The sequence below is a fragment of the Lissotriton helveticus genome, chromosome 1_1 (genome assembly GCF_964261635.1).
Source record: "Lissotriton helveticus chromosome 1_1, aLisHel1.1, whole genome shotgun sequence".
Classification (NCBI taxonomy): domain Eukaryota; kingdom Metazoa; phylum Chordata; class Amphibia; order Caudata; family Salamandridae; genus Lissotriton; species Lissotriton helveticus.
The window spans coordinates 437,661,861-437,682,321 of record NC_136057.1 but is presented as its reverse complement, the minus strand read 5'-3'; the positions used below and the strand labels follow the sequence as shown (position 1 = coordinate 437,682,321).

Sequence of the window (20,461 nt, the reverse complement as noted above, 5' to 3'; positions counted from 1 at the left end):
CCCATCAATGGGTTGCCTAGAACCGCCCTGGCTCAATCACAAGCCCTGCCAGCACCTGCATCACAATACTCTACCTCCCAATGCCATGCCCTTATCTCTCCCTGCCATGCCCTTACCTTTCACTGCCATGCCTCTGCCTCCCAATGCATGCCCTTACCTCTCCCTGCCTTGCCCTTACCTTTCACTGCCATGCCGCTGCCTCCCAGTGCCATGCCCCTACCTCTCACTGCCATGCCCTTACCTTTCACTGCCATGCCCTTACCTCTCACTCCCATGCCCTTACCTCTCACTGCCATGCCCTTACCTCTCACTGCCATGCCCTTACCTCTCACTCCCATGCCCTTACCTCTCACTGCCATGCCCTTACCTCTCACTGCCATGCCCTTACCTCTCACTGCCATGCCTTTACCTCCCAGTGCCATGTCCTTACCTCCCACTGCCATGCTCCTACCTCTCACTGCCATGCCCTTACCTTTCACTGCCATGCCCTTACCTCTCACTGCCACGCCTCTACCTCCCAGTGCCATGCATTTACATCTCACTGCCAAGCCCTTACCTCTCACTGCCATGCCCTTACCTCGCACTGCCATGCCCCTACCTCTAACTGCCATGCCCTTACCTCTAACTGCCATGCCCTTACCTCTCACTGCCATGCCCCTACCTCTCACTGCAATGCCCCTACCTCTCACTGCCATGCCCCTACCTCTCACTGCCATGCCCTTACCTCTCACTGCCATGCCCTTACCTCTCACTGCCATGCCCCACCTCTCACTGCCATGCCCTTACCTCTCACTGCCATGCCCTTACCTCTCACTGCCATGCCCCACCTCTCACTGCCATGCCCTTACCTCTCACTGCCATGCCCCTACCTCTCACTGCCATGCCCTTACCTCTCACTGCCATGCCCTTACCTCTCACTGCCATGCCCCACCTCTCACTGCCATGCCCTTACCTCTCACTGCCATGCCCCACCTCTCACTGCCATGCCCTTACCTCTCACTGCCATGCCCATACCTCTCACTGCCATGCCCATACCTCTCACTGCCATGCCCATACCTCTCACCGCCATGCACCTATCTCGCACCGCCATGCCCCTACCTCTCACTGCCATGCCCATACCTCTCACTGCCATGCCCTTACCTCTCACTGCCATGCCCATACCTCTCACCGCCATGCCCCTATCTCGCACCGCCATGCCCCTACCTCTCACTGCCATGCCCATACCTCTCACTGCCATGCCCCTACCTCTCTCCGCCATGCCCCTATCTCGCACCGCCATGCATCTCCCGTGTGCCACCCTCCTCCCCACGCCTGCCCCGCTGGCTTTCATCATCTCACCCCATGACGCGCGTCTCACCCCAGCCCCTGCAGAGAGTAGAGAAGTGCCGCGGGGTACTCACAGGTAGCTGCCGCTCGTGAGGATGAGGAAGATCTGCGGGTAGTAGACCGACAGCACCACACTGCGCGAGGAGAAGAGAATCATGGCTGCCTCCCGCGCGCACACGCTGCCGTCTGGACTCATCCGTCAAGAGCCCCTTCCATCAGCCAGCAAAAAACAATATCCCTCTGAGGGTGGGAGCGCTGGGCTCCCGGCGACCCCCAGATCAGTGTCCGCTCGGTGTCAACCCGCTCTTGACTGGGGGTGGGGAGCTGTCATTCACCCGCGGGTGGCACAGGTCTCCTGGCAATCCTCATTGACTTGACCCTGCTGTAATCTTGGGATCTACCCCAGGTGGGTTCTGAAAGTTGCGGTCCGCTGAAGGGCTTAGGTCTGTCCGCTGTGGTTAGGTGCTGAATTCCTCAACCCCCTCTCCCAGGGGCGTGAATCTCTCGGTTTCCTCTAGCTAGGTGCTGCATTTTCCAAATCCCTCTGTGGCTGAGTGCTAGATTCCTCAAGCCCCCTTGGCGGATTCCACAAACTCCCTTGGCTAGGTGATGGATTGCTCAAGATCCTTAAGCTGGATGCTGGATTCCTCAAGCACCCCTTGGCTGGGTGCTGGATTCCTCAAGATCCTAAAGCTGGGTGCTGGATTCCTCCAGATCCTTAAGCTGAGTGCTGGGCACCTCATGAACCTCTGGCTGGGTTCTCGATTCCTCTGGCTGGGTGCTAGATTCCTCTGAGTGCTAGATTCCTCTGGCTGGATGCTAGATACCTCTGGCTGGGTGCTAGATTGTCCAACCACCTCAAGCTGGCTGCTGGGTTCCCTACTCCCTTCAAGGTGGATGCTAGATTCCTTAAACACCTCTGGTATGATGATGGATTCCTTAACACCCACTGTCTGGATGGTGGGGTCTTTGCTCCCTCTGTATGAGATGTGAACTCCTGGCACCTCGAGCTAGGAGCCAGGATGCTCAATCACCCTCTAGTTGATTGATAACAATTCTCAGCCCCCTCCGGTGTGGGTACCAGAACCATCAACCCCCCTGTCCAGGTGGTGAAAGTATCACTTCCCTCTAGCTAGCTGCTGACTGCTCAACTCCTCTCTCACAAGCTGTTTGCGGTTTCACTCACTTTGTCTGGGTGGTGAAACTCTGTCCTTCTAGTTAGAGACCTCAACCCCCCTCTTCACCCTTCGGCTGCCTCGCCCTGCACCCTTGCCCTACCCTTCCCTCAGGTTTCTGAATTCCTCCGTCTCCTCTCTTTGGGTGCTGAAACCCTCCCTCTATCTAGGCGAGGGATTAGTCAACTACCTGTGGGTGCTTGCTGCAATACTCGAGCACCTCAGTGTAGGTGGTGGACCTCCCAATCTCTTTTAGCGGGTCGCTGGATTCTTCACTCTGTTCTGAGTCTGTGATCCCTCAGTCAACCCTAGATGGGTTTTGGATTCCTCATTCCCTCCTAGCTGAGGACTGCTTTCCCGTCGGTTTTGGCCTAGAGCAAGAACTTTAAATACCCAGCTATATCAGTCCTTCTCAGTAAATGCTGAAGCACTGCAAACCCTACTGGTGTGAACGACGAACCAAGGCCACCCTTCCCTGGTTACACTCTAGGGCACTGCCAATCACCTTCGGATGAGTGCGAAGTCCTTTGAGTCCCCCTTCCACTGGTGTTGAAGTTCTATCAGGCCTCATCCAGAAGTTCCTTGAAACCCAGCGCAAGTGTGATTAGTGCTGAACTCTTGATGTTACTCTTTTGAAGAGAGCCAAGGCATTGTCAATCCACCTGAAATCCACCTGAAATCGTGTGATCCTCCCTTGATGGACACAGATGGCTGTGAATCCTCCTTAGAACCAACTGACGTACTTTTAATACTTTTTAGATGTGTGCTACAGTATTGTGAATCCTCCTTTGATGGAGACTGACGTCGTGTGGATCCTCATTTGATATACACTGGCATCCTGGTAATCCTTTTTAGTTGTGTGCTCCAGTATTGCGAATCGTTTGATGGATCCTGCGACCCTGTGAATCCTCCTTTGATGCGCAGTGGCCTGTGAATCCTCCTTTGATGCACAGTGGCCTGTAAATCCCCCTTTGACGCGCAGTGGCCTGTGAACCCTCCTTTGATGCGCAGTGGCCTGTGAATCCTCCTTTGACGCGCAGTTGCCTGTGAATCCTCCTTTGATGCCCAGTGGCCTGCGAATCCTCCTTTGATGCGCAGTGGCCTGTGAATCCTCCTTCGATGCGCAGTGGCCTGTGAATCCTCCTTTGACGCGCAGTGGCCTGAGAACCCACGTTTGATGCGTAGTGGCCTGTGAATCCTCCTTTGACGCGCAGTGGCCTGTGAATCCTCCTTTGATGTGTGCTGACGTTCTGTGAATCCTTCTTGATGCACAGTGAAGACCTGTGAATCCTCTTTTAATAGGCACTGAAGTCTGTGGATCCTCCTTTGACTGACGTCCTGTGAATCCTCTTTGATGCAAGTTGAAGTCATGTGAATCCTTTGTTGATGTGCACTGAGTCGTCTTTGATGGCGGCTGGAGTTCCTTTAGTCCCACTTCGATGGCTGCTACAGTTCCCTTCAGCCTTCTTTGATGGGTAAAGGCGCCCCAGTAAGCTCCATTTGAAGGATGCTGCAGTCCATTCAGTTTGATGAGTGCTGGAGTTTCTTTAGCCCCCCTTTAATGGGTCTCTGGGGTTCATCCACCCCCTTTGCTGTGTGTGTGGGTTCTTTTAATCCTAGGTTGCTGGATGCTGAATTTCCTTTAGTTGCATTCGATGCATGCTAAGTGTTTGTTAGGCCTCTTTTGATGGATGCGGTAAGCCTATCGGTGCTCCTCTGAGGGACACCGGAGTCCACCCAGCCTCTATCTGATGGTGCTGGAGGGCCCTTGGATGTGAGCCTGGGGTTCTTTATTCTTCGTTTGATGAGGCCTCACTGGGGTGTGTGAGTTTCTTCAATGCTAGCTTGATGGGTGCTGAAATTCCCTCTGATGAGTGTCTAGGTTCTGTTAGTCCTTGTTCGATGGGTGCTGAGCTTCCCTTTGATCAGTGCGCGTGATCCTTTAATCGTAGATTAATAAATGGGATTCTGCTAAAAGTTCCCTTTGATGGGAGTGTGAGAGGTTTTTTAATCCTTGTTTGATAGGTGCCTGGGCTCCTGGGTTCCTCAATGCTCTTTTGACAGGTACAGAAGTTCCCTTTGACCTTGAGTGAGTTTCTTTAATCCTCCAATGATGGGTGCTGACGTTCCCTCGCATCAACGGGTGGGTTTCTTTAATCCTAGCTCAATGAGTGATGAAGATCCCTTTGATTGGAGAGAGGAGTCCCTTTAATCCTAGATCAATGAGTGCTGAAGCTCCCTTTGATTGCAGAGGGAGTTCCTGTAATGCTCTTTTGATGGACTGAAACTCCCTTTGATTGGAGTGTGTGAGTTCCTTTAATGCTGGTTTGATGAACTGAAGCTCTGTTTGATGTGTGTGTGAGAGAGAGTTCCTTTAATGCTCCTTTGGTGTACTGAAGCCCCCTTTGATTGGAGTGTTAGAGTTTCTTTGATGCTCCTTTGATGGGTGCTGAAGCTCCCTTTGATTGGAGTGTTAGAGTCTTTTTGATGGTCCTTTGATGGGTGCTGATGCTCCCTTTGATTGGAGTGTTAGAGTTTCTTTGATGCTCCTTTGATGGGTGCTGAAGCTCCCTTTGATTGGATTGTTAGAGTTTCTTTGATGCTCCTTTGATGGGTGCTGACGCTCCCTTTGACTGGAGAGAGGGAGTTCCTTTATTGCTCCTTTGATGAGGGGTGCCCGGGTTCCTTCAAGGCTCGCGCTGAAGTTCCGTCAAACCTGCTCTCTAGGCGCTGCTGTCCTCCCGGGGCACCTTTGATGGGCGCCGCCTCCGCGCTGGCCGCTGTCCCCGCAGGCTCCGCTTCAGGAGGCTGCTGCTGCCTTCTATCCCCTGCTTGAAGTGGATGATGCCGGAGCTCGCGGTCCCAGCTCCCCGGGCAGAGGCTCCTTGTTGCCTTTGGCTTCGGCTCCTGCTGCATGTGCTGCCGGGGCTGCTCCTGGCGCGGGGTTGCTGCCTGTCATGTCTCGGTGGTCGGAGCTCTAACGCCGCGGCTGCTCGGGCACGAATGAGGATGCTGTGGAGAGATGCGGATGGCAGGGAGCGCCCCTCTCTCTGTGCCGGACCCAGGGCTGCCATTGGGCATCGCCTGCTGTAATCCGCCTCCTCGGGGCAGACAATAGCCTGACTCTGATCTGCGCTCCACATCTGCGCTCTGCTCCGGGGCCGGCAGCGGCGGCATTTTGTTACAGAACTTGTGTGAGTTCACAAGAAACTCAGCTACCGGTTTAAACCAGCAGTGCTACCCCGGTAAGCAGCGCGTGCAGTGCGACCTCCCGGTCTATGCAGCCCTCTTGTCAAGCAAGCCTTACACCACCCGCCGCTGGTCGTACTTTATATTGAATCCAAATATAATTTCTAAATTAATTTGTTGGCAGGAACATATTTGCCCCTAGGCAACCAGAGCGCCCATATGTTCGCTCTAGTGACTAGTCCAATGTAAAAAAAAACTAGTTAGACCAACAATTTCTCCTTTATATAAGTCGTTTTCATATTTTAAAGTCATACAGTATCTCACGCCATTTAAAAAAAGTAAGGAAAGCCATGTTGTAGCTATTCACCACCCCTTTCTGCTGAAGTAAGCATCTGTATAGTGTATATACAGAATGTAATATGCTATTTATTACCTTTCCTGAGTGTGGGGAGTGGTATCATGAAACACTCAAGGCTTCCTCTCTGTGAGTCATGGGCCCTTCCTACACTCAATAATGGTAATTAATAGCATATTTTACTCTGCACATCTGCATTGATAGTGTACAGAAATATATATGTAATACATGTTTTTCTAGTTTTAGTGCATAAAAATGCAGTGGGATAAAAATCCACACTTTACAGCAAACCAAGAAACATTGAGCTATTTCATGGCAGCCGGCAAAATACGGATTTCATTATCTTAATGACAGCCTCCAAGCCAGTCTGCAAAACGTTAATATTATCAGGGTTACTAGGATTATGTGGCAGGGAAGGCCAAATTATGCCCCAAGTCTTTCTAAATCATGCAGGAAAAATGCAAATTATGCATCACATTCTTTGGCAGAATTATTTTAATCGATGCATGCAAGAAATACGTTTTTGTGAAATCTGTAAATTTTGCAAACTATGTGGACAATTATGTTGCAAATGCAGTAAATCCGCACTTATTTGGAAAATACTGCAGCCACAGAATCACATAAATCATCTGGTACTCACTGTTGTCCATTGTTTTATCAATAATGTATCAATGAACAATACATCTAATTATTCTAATTGAAGTGAGTGTCCATTGCTAACTACATTTTGGAAATTCAGTTTTTTAAATCTAACTACCACGAAATAAACATCCAACATAAAAGAAAATGTAGCATGTGTAATATGGTCCGATATTGCCATCTTGGGGTTCTGGTGACATTTCGCAGCAGCCATTTTGTGAACAGTAAATAACTGCCCAGAGTGTAGCAGGACAGTATGTGTTTAACTTTGAATCTAAGTACATCTTACATGGCAGTAACCCTTACAAAAGCAACATAGTGCTATGGAAGCGGTACATAGACAACATCCTGATAATTTGGGAGGGGGAAAGTACATTGACAATGCCATTTCTGGACTGGATTAACAGTTGTGATAACAACCTCAAGTTCATGCATACGTGTACCGTGAACAGCAAATCGATCACATTTTTAATGTGACTATCTTCGCGGAACATTGCAAACGACAGATAAAAACATTATAAAAAACCTAGACAAGAACACATGTTAACATTTGACAGTTTTCATCCCCAGAACTTTGAGGGAGAATTTAACTTACGGTCAATTTTTAAGACTAAGGAGTAACTGTAGCAACTCCACTGACTTCAATCTCCAAGCCAAATCCCTCACAGAAAAATTATGGGCGCGTGACTATCCAGACAGGATTATAAAGACAAACTGCAAATAAGCCCAAAATCAAAACACAGAAGCCCTATTAGACAACCACACTCACACAGGCACTACAATCCCTCTTATATGTGTCACTACCTTCAACACTATATTTACCCAAGTTAAGAAGGTGATCAATAAAGACTGGCACATTCTACAGAGAGGGAAGCTCAAATGGGAGAAACTATTGTTTTTTTTTAAAAGAGCAAGAAGTATGAAAGACATCTTGGTGTCCACCCACCTCAAAAGATGTATAGAAGCATGGACTATGGTCCTCCTCAACTAGGGCCTTCCAGATGTAGTGGGACACTATGCATGCGGCAACTGCAATGTTTGTGATTAACTTCCACGGCACAAACACTAAGGACCTGATTCTGATACGGTTAGGAAGGCCTCCTAACAGGATATGCTCTATCCAAATCGGATCAGGAACGTGTCTTTCCAACCGACACGGAAAGGTTTCCGACCGACCAAGTATGATGCAAGTTAGACGTTAGGAATATCTCAACCTGACGGCATTTATAATGACTGAGCCGTACAGAGCCGAATCGTACGTCTCTACTGATTGTGCTTCAGAACGACTGAGTATGATGCTGGATTTGGACAGCCTTTCTGAATCGTGCCGTCCGACTCGAATCCGCAGTGGGAATCAGACTTTGGGGGCCCGTAGTGGCCCCTCTGCACCCAGAGCCTTCCCAATCGGGCCAGTGGGGTACCCATGGGTCCCCCCTTAACAGCCATGCACAGTGTGGCAGGCCCCAGTGGGTGCCCACCACAGGGTGCCCGATTTTCCCCAGCCAGCCCTTCCTTCAATGGGAGCCTATGCATTCGTTCGGAACAAAGGCTCCCATTGAAGTCAATGGGAGTCCAACCAAATTATATCTGGAAGCATCCAGATGCATCGTACTCGTTCAGTTGGACTCTCCTGATCCCATTCAGTCGGAAACCATTCCCAAACCCATTCGGTTGGGAAGCTTTCCAAAACGCCTCAGAATCAGGCCCTAAACCTGTCCCAGGAAAAGTGTGGATCATTAGGAAACACACAAACTTTAACTCTACCAACTCCATCTATATGATACCCTTCCACTGTGAGCCGCACTATGTGGGGATGACAAGTCAAACAATAAAAATACTGAGCCGTGAGCACCAGAGCAACATCCAATGTAAGCGTAACACTACAAAAATGAAGGACACACAACTAATGAAATCAGGGGTGTGCATAAAAAATATAGAGTTGGAAATGTCGAACTACAGAAATATCGAGTTTTACATATTGTGAGTCAGAAATTTCGACAGCAATAATATCCTAGTCAAGAATATCGATTTTAAGGTCAGAAATGTAATTTTTTAATAGAATAAAAGTCATTCATATTGTTTGCAAAAATATAGTTGGTTAAAATATCGATTTTTTAATTAGTGTTATGTATTTTAGTATATAATTTAAATGTATGTGATGTATTTTTTGTATAAGAATTGTTTGAATTTTTTAATAAATGTGTTACATTTTTAGTAGTTATCAATTTTATTTTAATGAAATTTTGCATTTTTTAGTTCCGTAGCGTGTTGTATGTTTATAGAAGAATAGGGGGGGAAGTAATTTAATTATAATAAATAATGATTATTTTGTATTTACTGATATTTATTTAATTGAGATTTTATAGTGTTAATTGTAGGAAGTAAATAATTATTAATTAATTATTAATTGCTTGTTAATTAATATTAATTAATTAATTGGTAAATAATTATGGTAATTCTGTAATCTTTTTAGGTGTGGGTTGTGGGATTTATACATGTAAAGGGTAGGAAAGTAATTTATTTTTGATTACTTAATAATTAGTTGTTTATTGATAATTAATTGGTTGAAAATTAATTATGGAAATTTTGTATTTAATTTTAGGTGTGGGCTGTGGAGTTTATAGGGGTAAAGGGTGTGACGTAATTTATATTTAATTAATTAATAATTAGTTGATCATTAATATTAATTATTAAATGATACTTAATTAGGGTAATTGTTTCTTTTTTGTGGATAGGTTTTACTTTTATAGGGGTAAAGGGTTGTGAGTACATTGATTATACTTAATTTTTAATTAGTTGTTAAATACTATTAGATTTTTAGTTGTGTGATTCATTTTTTTACAGTTTAATTTTAGGTGTGGGTTGTGGGGATTATAGGGGTAAAGTACGGGAAGTTAATTAATGTTTATGAGTTTTAATTGTTTTTTTAATTAATATTTCTGGTAATTAATTATGGAGGTGCATTTAAAAAACATGTAGATGTGGTTTCCGAATTATGTGGTGTTATAGATTAGGAAATAAAAAACAAAATATATGTAATAATTAATGTTTTTGTTTCTAAATATTTTCTAATAAAAAATATTGGTTTGTTTTAAAAAAAGAATTATTTTATTTAATATAATATTTGTAGGTAGGTATTTGTCTTATGTATTTAACATTCTAATAGGTAAAAAATGTAATACTACATTTATTTATATTTTAATTTGTAACATATTTATATATTTTTTGTGATTTTTGTGTTGTTAATATTTTGTTTGTTTTTAATTTTGAACTGACTGCAGTGGGAATATTAATTGTCACCCCTCTGCAATCTAACACTTTCCCTACTTTTGCACTGATTAGAGTGGGAATAGTAATTTTTATCCTGCCACTATCCAGCACTTTCCTTACTGTTGCACTCACTGGAGTGGGAATAGTAATTTTTACCCCTCTCCTATCCAACACTTTTCCTACTATTGGACTGACTGGAGTGGGAATAGTACATTTTATTCCTCCGCTATCCAACACTTTCCCTACTGTTTCACTCACTGGAGTGGGAATAGTACTTTTTAATCCTCCGCTATCCAACACTTTCCCCACTGTTACACTGACTGGAGTGGAAATAGTACATTTTGTTCCTCTGCTTACCAATGCTTCGCCTACTGTTGCACTTACTGGAGTAAGAATAGTAATTGTTATCCTTTCATTATCCAAAGCTTTCCCTACTGTTGCACTCTTTGGAGTGGGAATTGTCATTTTTACCCCTCTGCTATCCAACACTTTCCCTACTGTTGCACTCACTGGAGTGGGAATAGTAATTTTTACTCCTCCGCTATCCAACACTTTCGCTAGTTTAATGTTTAATTTATAATAGAATTTTTTTCTTAGGTTTTATGTTATTGGTATATATATATATCGAAGCACTGCTCGTCTTTTCCCTGAGGAAGAAGGCAAAGACCTTTGAAACGCGTCGGATGACAAACAAGACGAACTTTGGTCTCTGAATCCATCAGAGACTCTCTCCTGTGCCTGAAGCCATTGTGCATGCCGCTGTGAATAAAGCACTGACCTGACAACCTCCGTGAGTGTGATGCGTTCTTTTGAACGAGGAGCCTTCATATTTTAACGGACCCACCGCCGTTTCACCGCACCCGCCCCAAAGAGTGCATAGGCGCTTTGGTGGACCCTGGAGCCTAGCAGCAGTACTGCACACGCCGAGCACCGCCATTGAGACACCCTGACACGGAGCCGTGAAACGACAGCCATCCAGGCTGTTAAGAATGTGTGAATAATCCGCACCTTACTCCGGTCAACAGGATGCCTCGTGGTTGGCGAGGAGGTGCCCTGTGAGTGCCTGAAGACAGCGGCTGAGGGCAACAACGGGAGACACCGCTTGCAAATAATTGCGGAACTACAACTTCCATGAGACATTGCGGCATAAAGCCCAGCCCGATAATAGGCGTGTCATATAAAATGGATTTGCTTCATTCGAAGCACTGCTCGTCTTTTCCCTGAGGAAGAAGGCAAAGACCTTTGAAACGCGTCGGATGACAAACAAGACGAACTTTGGTCTCTGAATCCATCAGAGACTCTCTCCTGTGCCTGAAGCCATTGTGCATGCCGCTGTGAATAAAGCACTGACCTGACAACCTCCGTGAGTGTGATGCGTTCTTTTGAACGAGGAGCCTTCATATTTTAACAGACCCACCGCCGTTTCACCGCACCCGCCCCAAAGAGTGCATAGGCGCTTTGGTGGACCCTGGAGCCTAGCAGCAGTACTGCACACGCCGAGCACCGCCATTGAGACACCCTGACACGGAGCCGTGAAACGACAGCCATCCAGGCTGTTAAGAATGTGTGAATAATCCGCACCTTACTCCGGTCAACAGGATGCCTCGTGGTTGGCGAGGAGGTGCCCTGTGAGTGCCTGAAGACAGCGGCAGAGGGCAACAATGGGAGACACCGCTTGCAAATAATTGCGGAACTACAACTTCCATGAGACATTGCGGCATAAAGCCCAGCCCGATTATAGGCATGTCATATAAAATGGATTTGCTTCATTCGAAGCACTCCTCGTCTTTTCCCTGAGGAAGAAGGCAAAGACCTTTGAAACGCGTCGGATGACAAACAAGACGAACTTTGGTCTCTGAATCCATCAGAGACTCTCTCCTGTGCCTGAAGCCATTGTGCATGCCGCTGTGAATAAAGCACTGCCCTGACAACCTCCGTGAGTGTGATGCGTTCTTTTGAACGAGGAGCCTTCATATTTTAACGGACCCACCGCCGTTTCACCGCACCCGCCCCAAAGAGTGCATAGGCGCTTGGGTGGACCCTGGAGCCTAGCAGCAGTACTGCACACGCCGAGCACCGCCATTGAGACACCCTGACACGGAGCCGTGAAACGACAGCCATCCAGGCTGTTAAGAATGTGTGAATAATCCGCACCTTACTCCGGTCAACAGGATGCCTCGTGGTTGGCGAGGAGGTGCCCTGTGAGTGCCTGAAGACAGCGGCTGAGGGCAACAACGGGAGACACCGCTTGCAAATAATTGCGGAACTACAACTTCCATGAGACATTGCGGCATAAAGCCCAGCCCGATAATAGGCGTGTCATATAAAATGGATTTGCTTCATTCGAAGCACTGCTCGTCTTTTCCCTGAGGAAGAAGGCAAAGACCTTTGAAACGCGTCGGATGACAAACAAGACGAACTTTGGTCTCTGAATCCATCAGAGACTCTCTCCTGTGCCTGAAGCCATTGTGCATGCCGCTGTGAATAAAGCACTGACCTGACAACCTCCGTGAGTGTGATGCGTTCTTTTGAACGAGGAGCCTTCATATTTTAACGGACCCACCGCCGTTTCACTGCACCCGCCCCAAAGAGTGCATAGGCGCTTTGGTGGACCCTGGAGCCTAGCAGCAGTACTGCACACGCCGAGCACCGCCATTGAGACACCCTGACACGGAGCCGTGAAACGACAGCCATCCAGGCTGTTAAGAATGTGTGAATAATCCGCACCTTACTCCGGTCAACAGGATGCCTCGTGGTTGGCGAGGAGGTGCCCTGTGAGTGCCTGAAGACAGCGGCTGAGGGCAACAACGGGAGACACCGCTTGCAAATAATTGCGGAACTACAACTTCCATGAGACATTGCGGCATAAAGCCCAGCTCGATAATAGGCGTGTCATATAAAATGGATTTGCTTCATTCGAAGCACTGCTCGTCTTTTCCCTGAGGAAGAAGGCAAAGACCTTTGAAACGCGTCGGATGACAAACAAGACGAACTTTGGTCTCTGAATTTATCAGAGACTCTCTCCTGTGCCTGAAGCCATTGTGCATGCCGCTGTGAATAAAGCACTGACCTGACAACCTCCGTGAGTGTGATGCGTTCTTTTGAACGAGGAGCCTTCATATATATATATATATATATATATTCACTGAAAAAACCATAGGTTTCAGGAGTTATATAGTTAGGAATTAGTTTTTAAAGATCCTTTGAAATTCACTCAAAAAACTATAAGTTTTAGTGGTGTCATAGTTAGCTGGACATTTTACTCATACAAAACCAATGAAATTGCTCCTATATAGTTAGTTGTACTAACTATATTTCGCGCACCCGCAATCCACTGCTGATGATGTCACATATTAGATCATTCATGACATGGTCAGTGACATCACTGATGACATCTCAAATGACATCACTGATGACATCACTGATGACATCATCCAGTGAATGTGGTTTGCTTCGTTATTTAAATATGCATTATATATATAGCAATTTACATTGAAGAATGAGTGGATATATATAAATAAATATTTGGATGGAGGATTTAGTAGCAGTGTAATTGACTGTTTACTTGACCAATTTATAATGTCTCACTACATATAGTGGATAGTGACTAAACTGTGTGAATATCTGTATCACTTTGTCAGTTGTTGTGTAAACTGATTCTACAGTTGGTTACTAGCTATGTGAAAGTCTATATTAGTTATTGATTAGTTAACTGAGTATTTGTATGGGAGTGTGAAAGTGTGTGTGGTTCGGTGGGGGGTGTGTGACTGTCCAAAGATGTGTGAATAGTTGATTCAGTAGATATATGAAGTTACAACTACATGTTTTAACAGTTTGGGTGAGGGAATCTCTTTATGGGTGTGGTGATGAGCAAATATATTTCTCAAAGGTACAGGTCCAACAAACTAGAAAAATAAAAGGCAGTGTATGTGTCAGTTGTATATAAATAAGTATACATAAGACACAATGATTGTGTGAGTGACTGTATGGATAACTGTATACTTGTAATAATGATTTTATAATTCACTAAGGGGTCCATTAGGATGGCGGGCGGATTGCCCCCGCCAGGCTGGCGGTAGCCACCGCCGGCCTGGCGGGGGCAATCCGCCCGCCATCCTGACTAAAAACACCCCCCGCCATATTAACATGGCATGGTTGGCCGCGGCGGACGGAAAGACCGTCCGCCGCTTTTCCGCCCCGGTCGCCTTGCCGCAGGGGCGGTAATGGGACCATATGGTGGCGGTGTCTATCAGACACCGCCATCCATATTAGGATGCCTGTCTGCAGCTGCTTTTCCGTGGCGGCAATGCCGCCACGGAAAGGCATGCGGTGATTGCTTGTGCCCCCCAAGCACAAGCACCCATAAGCACCCTACGGGCCCCCAAGGACTCGGGGGTGGTGGGGGGTGCACATGGGGGGTACCTATGGTACCCCCCAGCAGTTCCATGCACAGCATGGCAGGCACCACGCGGTGCCTGCCATGCTGTGCATGGAAGTGCACGACATGCCTTCCTGGCATTGTGGCGGGCGGTGCTGAATGCACCGCCCGCCACAATGGAATGAATGCAGGATGCGCCCGCCACCGTGGCGGGCGCATCCTAATGCTGCACACGGGACCCCTGCCCTTAGGGCGGGCGGTCCCCTACTACGACAGGATGGCGGGCGGACAAAGTCCGCCCGTCATCCTAATGGACCCCTATGTATGACTTACTATCTAAATGATTAGAAGAAGTGGTGTTTGTATAAGTGTTTTACTAAGTAAATATGTAAGTATGATCCATTGTTTGCATAAGTGAGTAGGATGACTTCATATGTGAATAGGATGCGTGCTGTTGTTTAATGTCGATATAGATGTTTAAGTATTTTTGATAGTGTTCTATTGTTCATTGACAGCATGTATGAGTGAATCCATAGGTAAGTGATTAGATGTGTGTATACATCTATGAATCACTGAGTGGATTTTTAGATACTTGTATTGCTGTGACAATGGATTTAAATATGATACTCTGTATTTTACAAACAGTGATGAAAAATTGTAATAGTGTATGAAAAAGTGTATGTGATTGTCACGTGGATGATGTCATCAGTGATGTCATCAGTGATGTCATTTGAGATGTCATCAGTGATGTCACTGACCATGTCATGAATGATCTAATATGTGACATCATCAGCAGTGGATTGCGGGTGCGCGAAATATAGTTAGTACAACTAACTATATAGGAGCAAATTCATTGGTTTTGTATGAGTAAAATGTCCAGCTAACTATAACACCACTAAAACTTATAGTTTTTTGAGTGAATTTCAAGGGTTTTTTAAAAACGAATTCCTAACTATATAACTCCTGAAACCTATGGTTTTTTCAGTGAATTTCAAAGGTTTTTTTAAATGCTAATTCCTAACTATATAAGGCCTGAAACCTATGGTTTTTTCAGTGAATTTCAAAGGTTTTTTAAATGCTGATTCGTAACTATATAAGGCCTGAAACCTATGGTTTTTTCAGTGTTTAAAAAAAAAAAATGATTGGTTAACTGGCTTATTAAGTGTATCTTAGAGAATACATATATTAGCGAGTAATGTTTAAATATTTAAATATATGCATGAGTGATGTAATATGTGACGTCATCAGCAGTGCATTGCAGACGTGCAAGTTATAGTGAGTCCAACTAACTATAACGTGGGAATTTCAATGGTTTTATGCGAGTAAAATTTCCAACTAACTATAACTGGTGTGAAACCTATGGTTTTTTCTGTGAATTTCAAAGGTTTTTTAAATGCTAATTCCTAACTCTAACTGGTGTGTAACCTATGGTTTGTTCAGTGAATATATATATATATAAAATTTCTATGGCAAAATGAAACCCCTCATTTTGTTCCTTTTCAAATTAAATGTATTAAGTGTTACCACTTTATTCCAATCAAGATGACTTCAGGTGTGCCATACTTTTGTCATAAGTAAGACTGTTAGCGTTCTAGTTGTTCTTTAGAACACTCTGGGACATTCTGTCATTGGGCTATAGTTGGGCTACATCTGGCTTATATTTGGGATTCATTTGGGCTCTTTTGTCTCTGGTGGCCATCTTGGGAGACTGCATATCAGAATTTTTTTAATGAAATATAAGAGGATTTGAGAAGTCACTCCAAATGTGCCCTAATTTTTCTTTCTTCAGCACTAATCATAATTTCTATGGCAAAATGAACCCCCTCATTTTGTTCTTTTGCAAATTAAATGTTTTAAGTGTTAACACTTTATTCCAATCAAGATGACTTCAGGTGTGCCATACTTTTGTCATAAGTAAGACTGTTAGCGCTCTAGTTGTTCTTTAGAACACTCTGGGACATTCTGTCATTGGGCTATAGTTGGGCTACATCTGGCTGATATTTGGGCTACATTTGTTTTTTTTTGTCTCTGGTGGCCATCTTTGGGCTACATTGGGCTACATTGGGCTACATTTGGGCTCTAACATATATATAGCCCAATGTAGCCCAATATATATTTTTTCAAAGTTAATTTTCGTAAAAACCACTGGAGCACATATCTTGAGACATAGCAAAGGCACATCGGGCTACCAGTCCCTACAATTTTGCCAAGTTTGGTGGAAAACCATTCAGCCGTTCGGGCTAAAAGTGAGTCCAACCGCCCTATGGAAATTAACATGGGGAAAACACGTTTTGGGACCCCCCTTTTTATCTCGGCCCCCGCTTGATGAATCCCCCCCAAACTTTCAGGGAAGGAGCGGAGCGCCGCGAGGCAAAGTTAAGGAAAATTTCAGGAAGATTCCTCAACCGGCGCCAAAGTTATTCCCAATAGAATGTTGCGATTTCCCTATGGAAAACAATCCTAACTATATATACCTACTGGCTATCGCCAGTAGATAATATATATATATTAAAGTGAAATGGTTATTAATTGTTTTAAAGTAAATATATATATTCTTATTTTGTATGTGTGTTTACCCTTCTTTAATTACGTTTATTTGTTATATTTATTAAAATGTATATTAAATCTAATTCATTTTTTAAAATAAATTAAAAATATATATATTTAATATGTATAAGTTTCTTATACATATATATATATATATATATGTATATATATATATATATATATGTGAAAATTGATATTTTGTACAACTATGTGTTTGATAGCGATATTTTTTCTCTCAATATTTTTGTACTTACGTGTTAGGTATAGAGAGTCGATATTTTTGCATTCTATGAGGGTGATTCAGTTGGCGGTTCTGACACCCCAATCATGATGCGACCACCACCGCAGTGGTCGCATCAGGCTTTTCAACATTGGGGCGGGTGCTGCTGGCTGCAGCACCCTCCGCAATGTTAAAAGGCCATGTTATGAATTGCCATGCTCAACGTGGCAGGCACTGCACGGTGCTTGCCACCTTGTGCATTTCAATGTAGGGGGGCACCATGGGTACCCCCCAAGTGCAGCCCCCCAGCCCTCCAGGGGCCCGCAACAGGCCCCCAAAGTAAATCCATGCAAGCCTTTCCATGGCGGTATCGCCATGGATACTATCGCCTTCTGAAAAGTGGCTCAAGGAATAATTGTGCACCTACAAGACCTCAAATAAACCATGTGACTGCACTATGTGTTGTGGTCTAATGAGAAGTTGCCAACTTTGGACCCATGAGACCAGGGTAATAAATTCTGATCATGGCTCTCAACTTGACTGCATCGTGTGATTCTAGGCAGGTTACTTTATTTCTTTGAACCTCAGTTTTTAAATCTGTCAAAAAAGATATACTTTCAAACAGAGTGAGTCCCCGCATAAAGTGTAACACATATTTTGATACTCAAATTCCATCATGGCCATGGTAATCCCTTTGTTACTTCTATTGCTCTGGGGTCTGAGTTTAGCCAATTGTCTGTCAGTTTGGAAATCATGTTAAACGGTTGTGAAGAAAGCAATCCAATTAGCGGATCAAAATTAGGGCTTGATTTAGATTTCTGTAGACTGGTTACTCCATCAAAACAGTGACGGATATCCTGTCTGCGAAATATAAATCCCATAATATCCTATAGGATTTATATTTCGGTGGACAGGATATCCATCATCCGTTCTGACAGAGTAACCCGTCCGCCAAAATCTAAATCAGGCCCTAAGTCTAACGCATGAATGTAATTCAACAAATACCAATATCCTTTAATTTCAGCAGCCCTTGCTCCTCTCCTGCCACTTATATCGTTCAACAACTCTTTCATTGGTCGATTAAATGGCCTTTGCTCAAACCCGACACATTCATACCAAACACATTTCCAGAAGTTTCACAATCAGGTATTTAAATATAATATAGTGACATCAATTAATATAGGCATTTTTGCAGTTCTGTGATTTCAGTGCATGTAAGGGCTTTCTTTCTTGATATACACACATAGTTTAGAGTGTGTTATGCTGCCCTTCTCATCTCTCAACAATGGTAGTAAATGGCATACTAGCATGACATGCCCTGCATTAGCAACCACATGTATTTGTTTCATGTTGCCGCCAGCCAATAAGATTCTGGTTCGGTCCTGCAAGACAGAACCAGCTGACTGAGAAAAACAAAACCCTTGCTATCGATCAAAACGCTTTCTTTTTTGAAGTCCCGTGGGAGTTTCACAGTACTAGCCATCCAGATATCGCTATTTTGTTAATCTTATTTGACCAAAAATGGATGTACAGATTACTACCAAATCACAAAAAGCACACTTTCTGGGTAAAGATCTTGCTTTCTGAAATTCTATTCAGCATTTTTTTGTGTATCGTCTAATTTCCCCTGTGGAAACTGCATGGGGGAAAGAGCATTTTACCTCCACCGCCTTTTTCCCAGGCCCCACTTTATGGATGTCCTTAAAACATACAGGGAAAGAGCTCAGGTGGAGGAACATTTTTTGGGGAAGGTTCGTGAAGATCAGTGAAATATGTCAAACATATTCGTTAAACGAAAAAAAGCTCTTTCTATGGAAATTCTAACCTAACTATAACTACACAACAGTGAACACGTAATATGTTTTATATATATTTCCGTCAGACTTCCTTCCACAGTTTCACCAGGTGAAAGGGAATATATATATATATATATATATATATATATATATATATAACTATTGTCCGCATTGGTTTGCACATTCACGTGATCAAGCTTCTTTTCAAAGCGAAACGCGTTGTGAATAAACTGAAGGTGAACGCTGAATCGTACTGAGCTTGGTTTTTCACTGAGAGCGCACAGATCGTTGAACTGTTTAAAGGCTATATTATATATAGTCACCAGTGGGAACTTAAAGTTAGGATCTAGTTTTAGAAGAAGAGTTGTTTGTTTTGCTAATAACTTTGGCGCTGTTGATAAATATTCACAAAATTTTAAAAACTAGTACAACAGAAAGTTTCGTGGTCGATTGTCAAGTGGGGACTGAGAAAAAAGGGGTCTTAAAAATATTTTCCCCTTACAATTCCCCACAGGATTTAAGACACACCTACAGCCCGAATTGCTGAACGGAATTACAACAAATTCGGCACAAAGCTAGTTCTTGGACTTGAAAGAACCCTTTCACAGATTTGGTGTAAACCCATTTGTGCCTTCACCATGCACTTCTAATTACCCCACATACTGCATCACTCATGACATCTTCTATGGCATCACTGATAATATCACTGCAACATTTGCCTTAAAATTATTAATGAGAAAATTATGCATGGCTAGGGCGCGAGTTATAGTTACCTTACAGCACATGTTATAGTTTCTTCAGTGAATTTCTAAGATTTTTAAATTCTATCCTGTAACTATAATGTCTCTGTAAGCTTAGGTTTTTTCAATGAATTTTTTTTAACAAAATAAAACATTATATATATATATATATGTATATATGAAGCAGGTTCCTCGTCAGAGGAGAAATGAGTCGCTCGCCTTCTGTGATTAAAAGCATTTATTTGCTACTTGCAGAGATCACATTCCTAATGCATTTCGGTCATTTCTCTGATCTTTTTCAAAGGAGAAGGATGTCCCGGCAGTTTAAGGTGAAACAGCTGCACCAGCACTTTTGTTGTTAATGAGGGTTTCTGCCCTCTAGTGGTGTCCTCGCAAGGTTAGCTCTCCCTCAAAGTATGCTGGTGAATGTTGTCCGCTGTTCCGTTGTACAGAGTTTCTAGTGCCGTTTGTTGTTACGCTGCAAGTTTGATGTCACGGAATTCCCGCACACCACTTTTCCGGTTGTGGGGACCAATTCCAAGGTCCAGTCCTTGGAGGCTGCTCGACTGCCTTTTGAGCTATGCAAACAACAGAGTTTGGTCCAAATTCGGGCAGTATTCGGCGCTCTTGGTGGGGGAGCGTAACTCGAGGCAGGGCCACGCCTTGTGACATGAAGCAGGTTCCTCGTCAGAGGAGAAATGAGTCGCTCGCCTTCCGTGATTAAAAAGTATTTATTTGCTACTTGCAGAGATCACATTCCTAATGCATTTCGGTCATTTCTCTGACCTTTTTCAAAGGAGAAGGATGTCCCGGCAGTTTAAGGTGA

General features: G+C 44.3%; 1 protein-coding gene across 2 annotated transcripts in view; it reads right to left on the bottom strand.

Moving 5' to 3' along the window:
* Positions 1-20,461, bottom strand: part of WNT7B (Wnt family member 7B) — a 731,872-nt gene that overhangs the window by 596,344 nt on the left and 115,067 nt on the right. Inside the window, exon 1 of one of the 2 annotated variants that reach the window (XM_078673824.1) lies at positions 1,401-2,440. The exons of the other annotated variant lie outside the window; for it this stretch is intronic. Coding sequence (XP_078529950.1) covers positions 1,401-1,522 — 122 coding nt within the window. The 5' untranslated portion in view covers positions 1,523-2,440. Of the gene's footprint in view, positions 1-1,400; positions 2,441-20,461 lie in introns of those variants that run through there. 2 annotated transcript variants of the gene reach the window in all.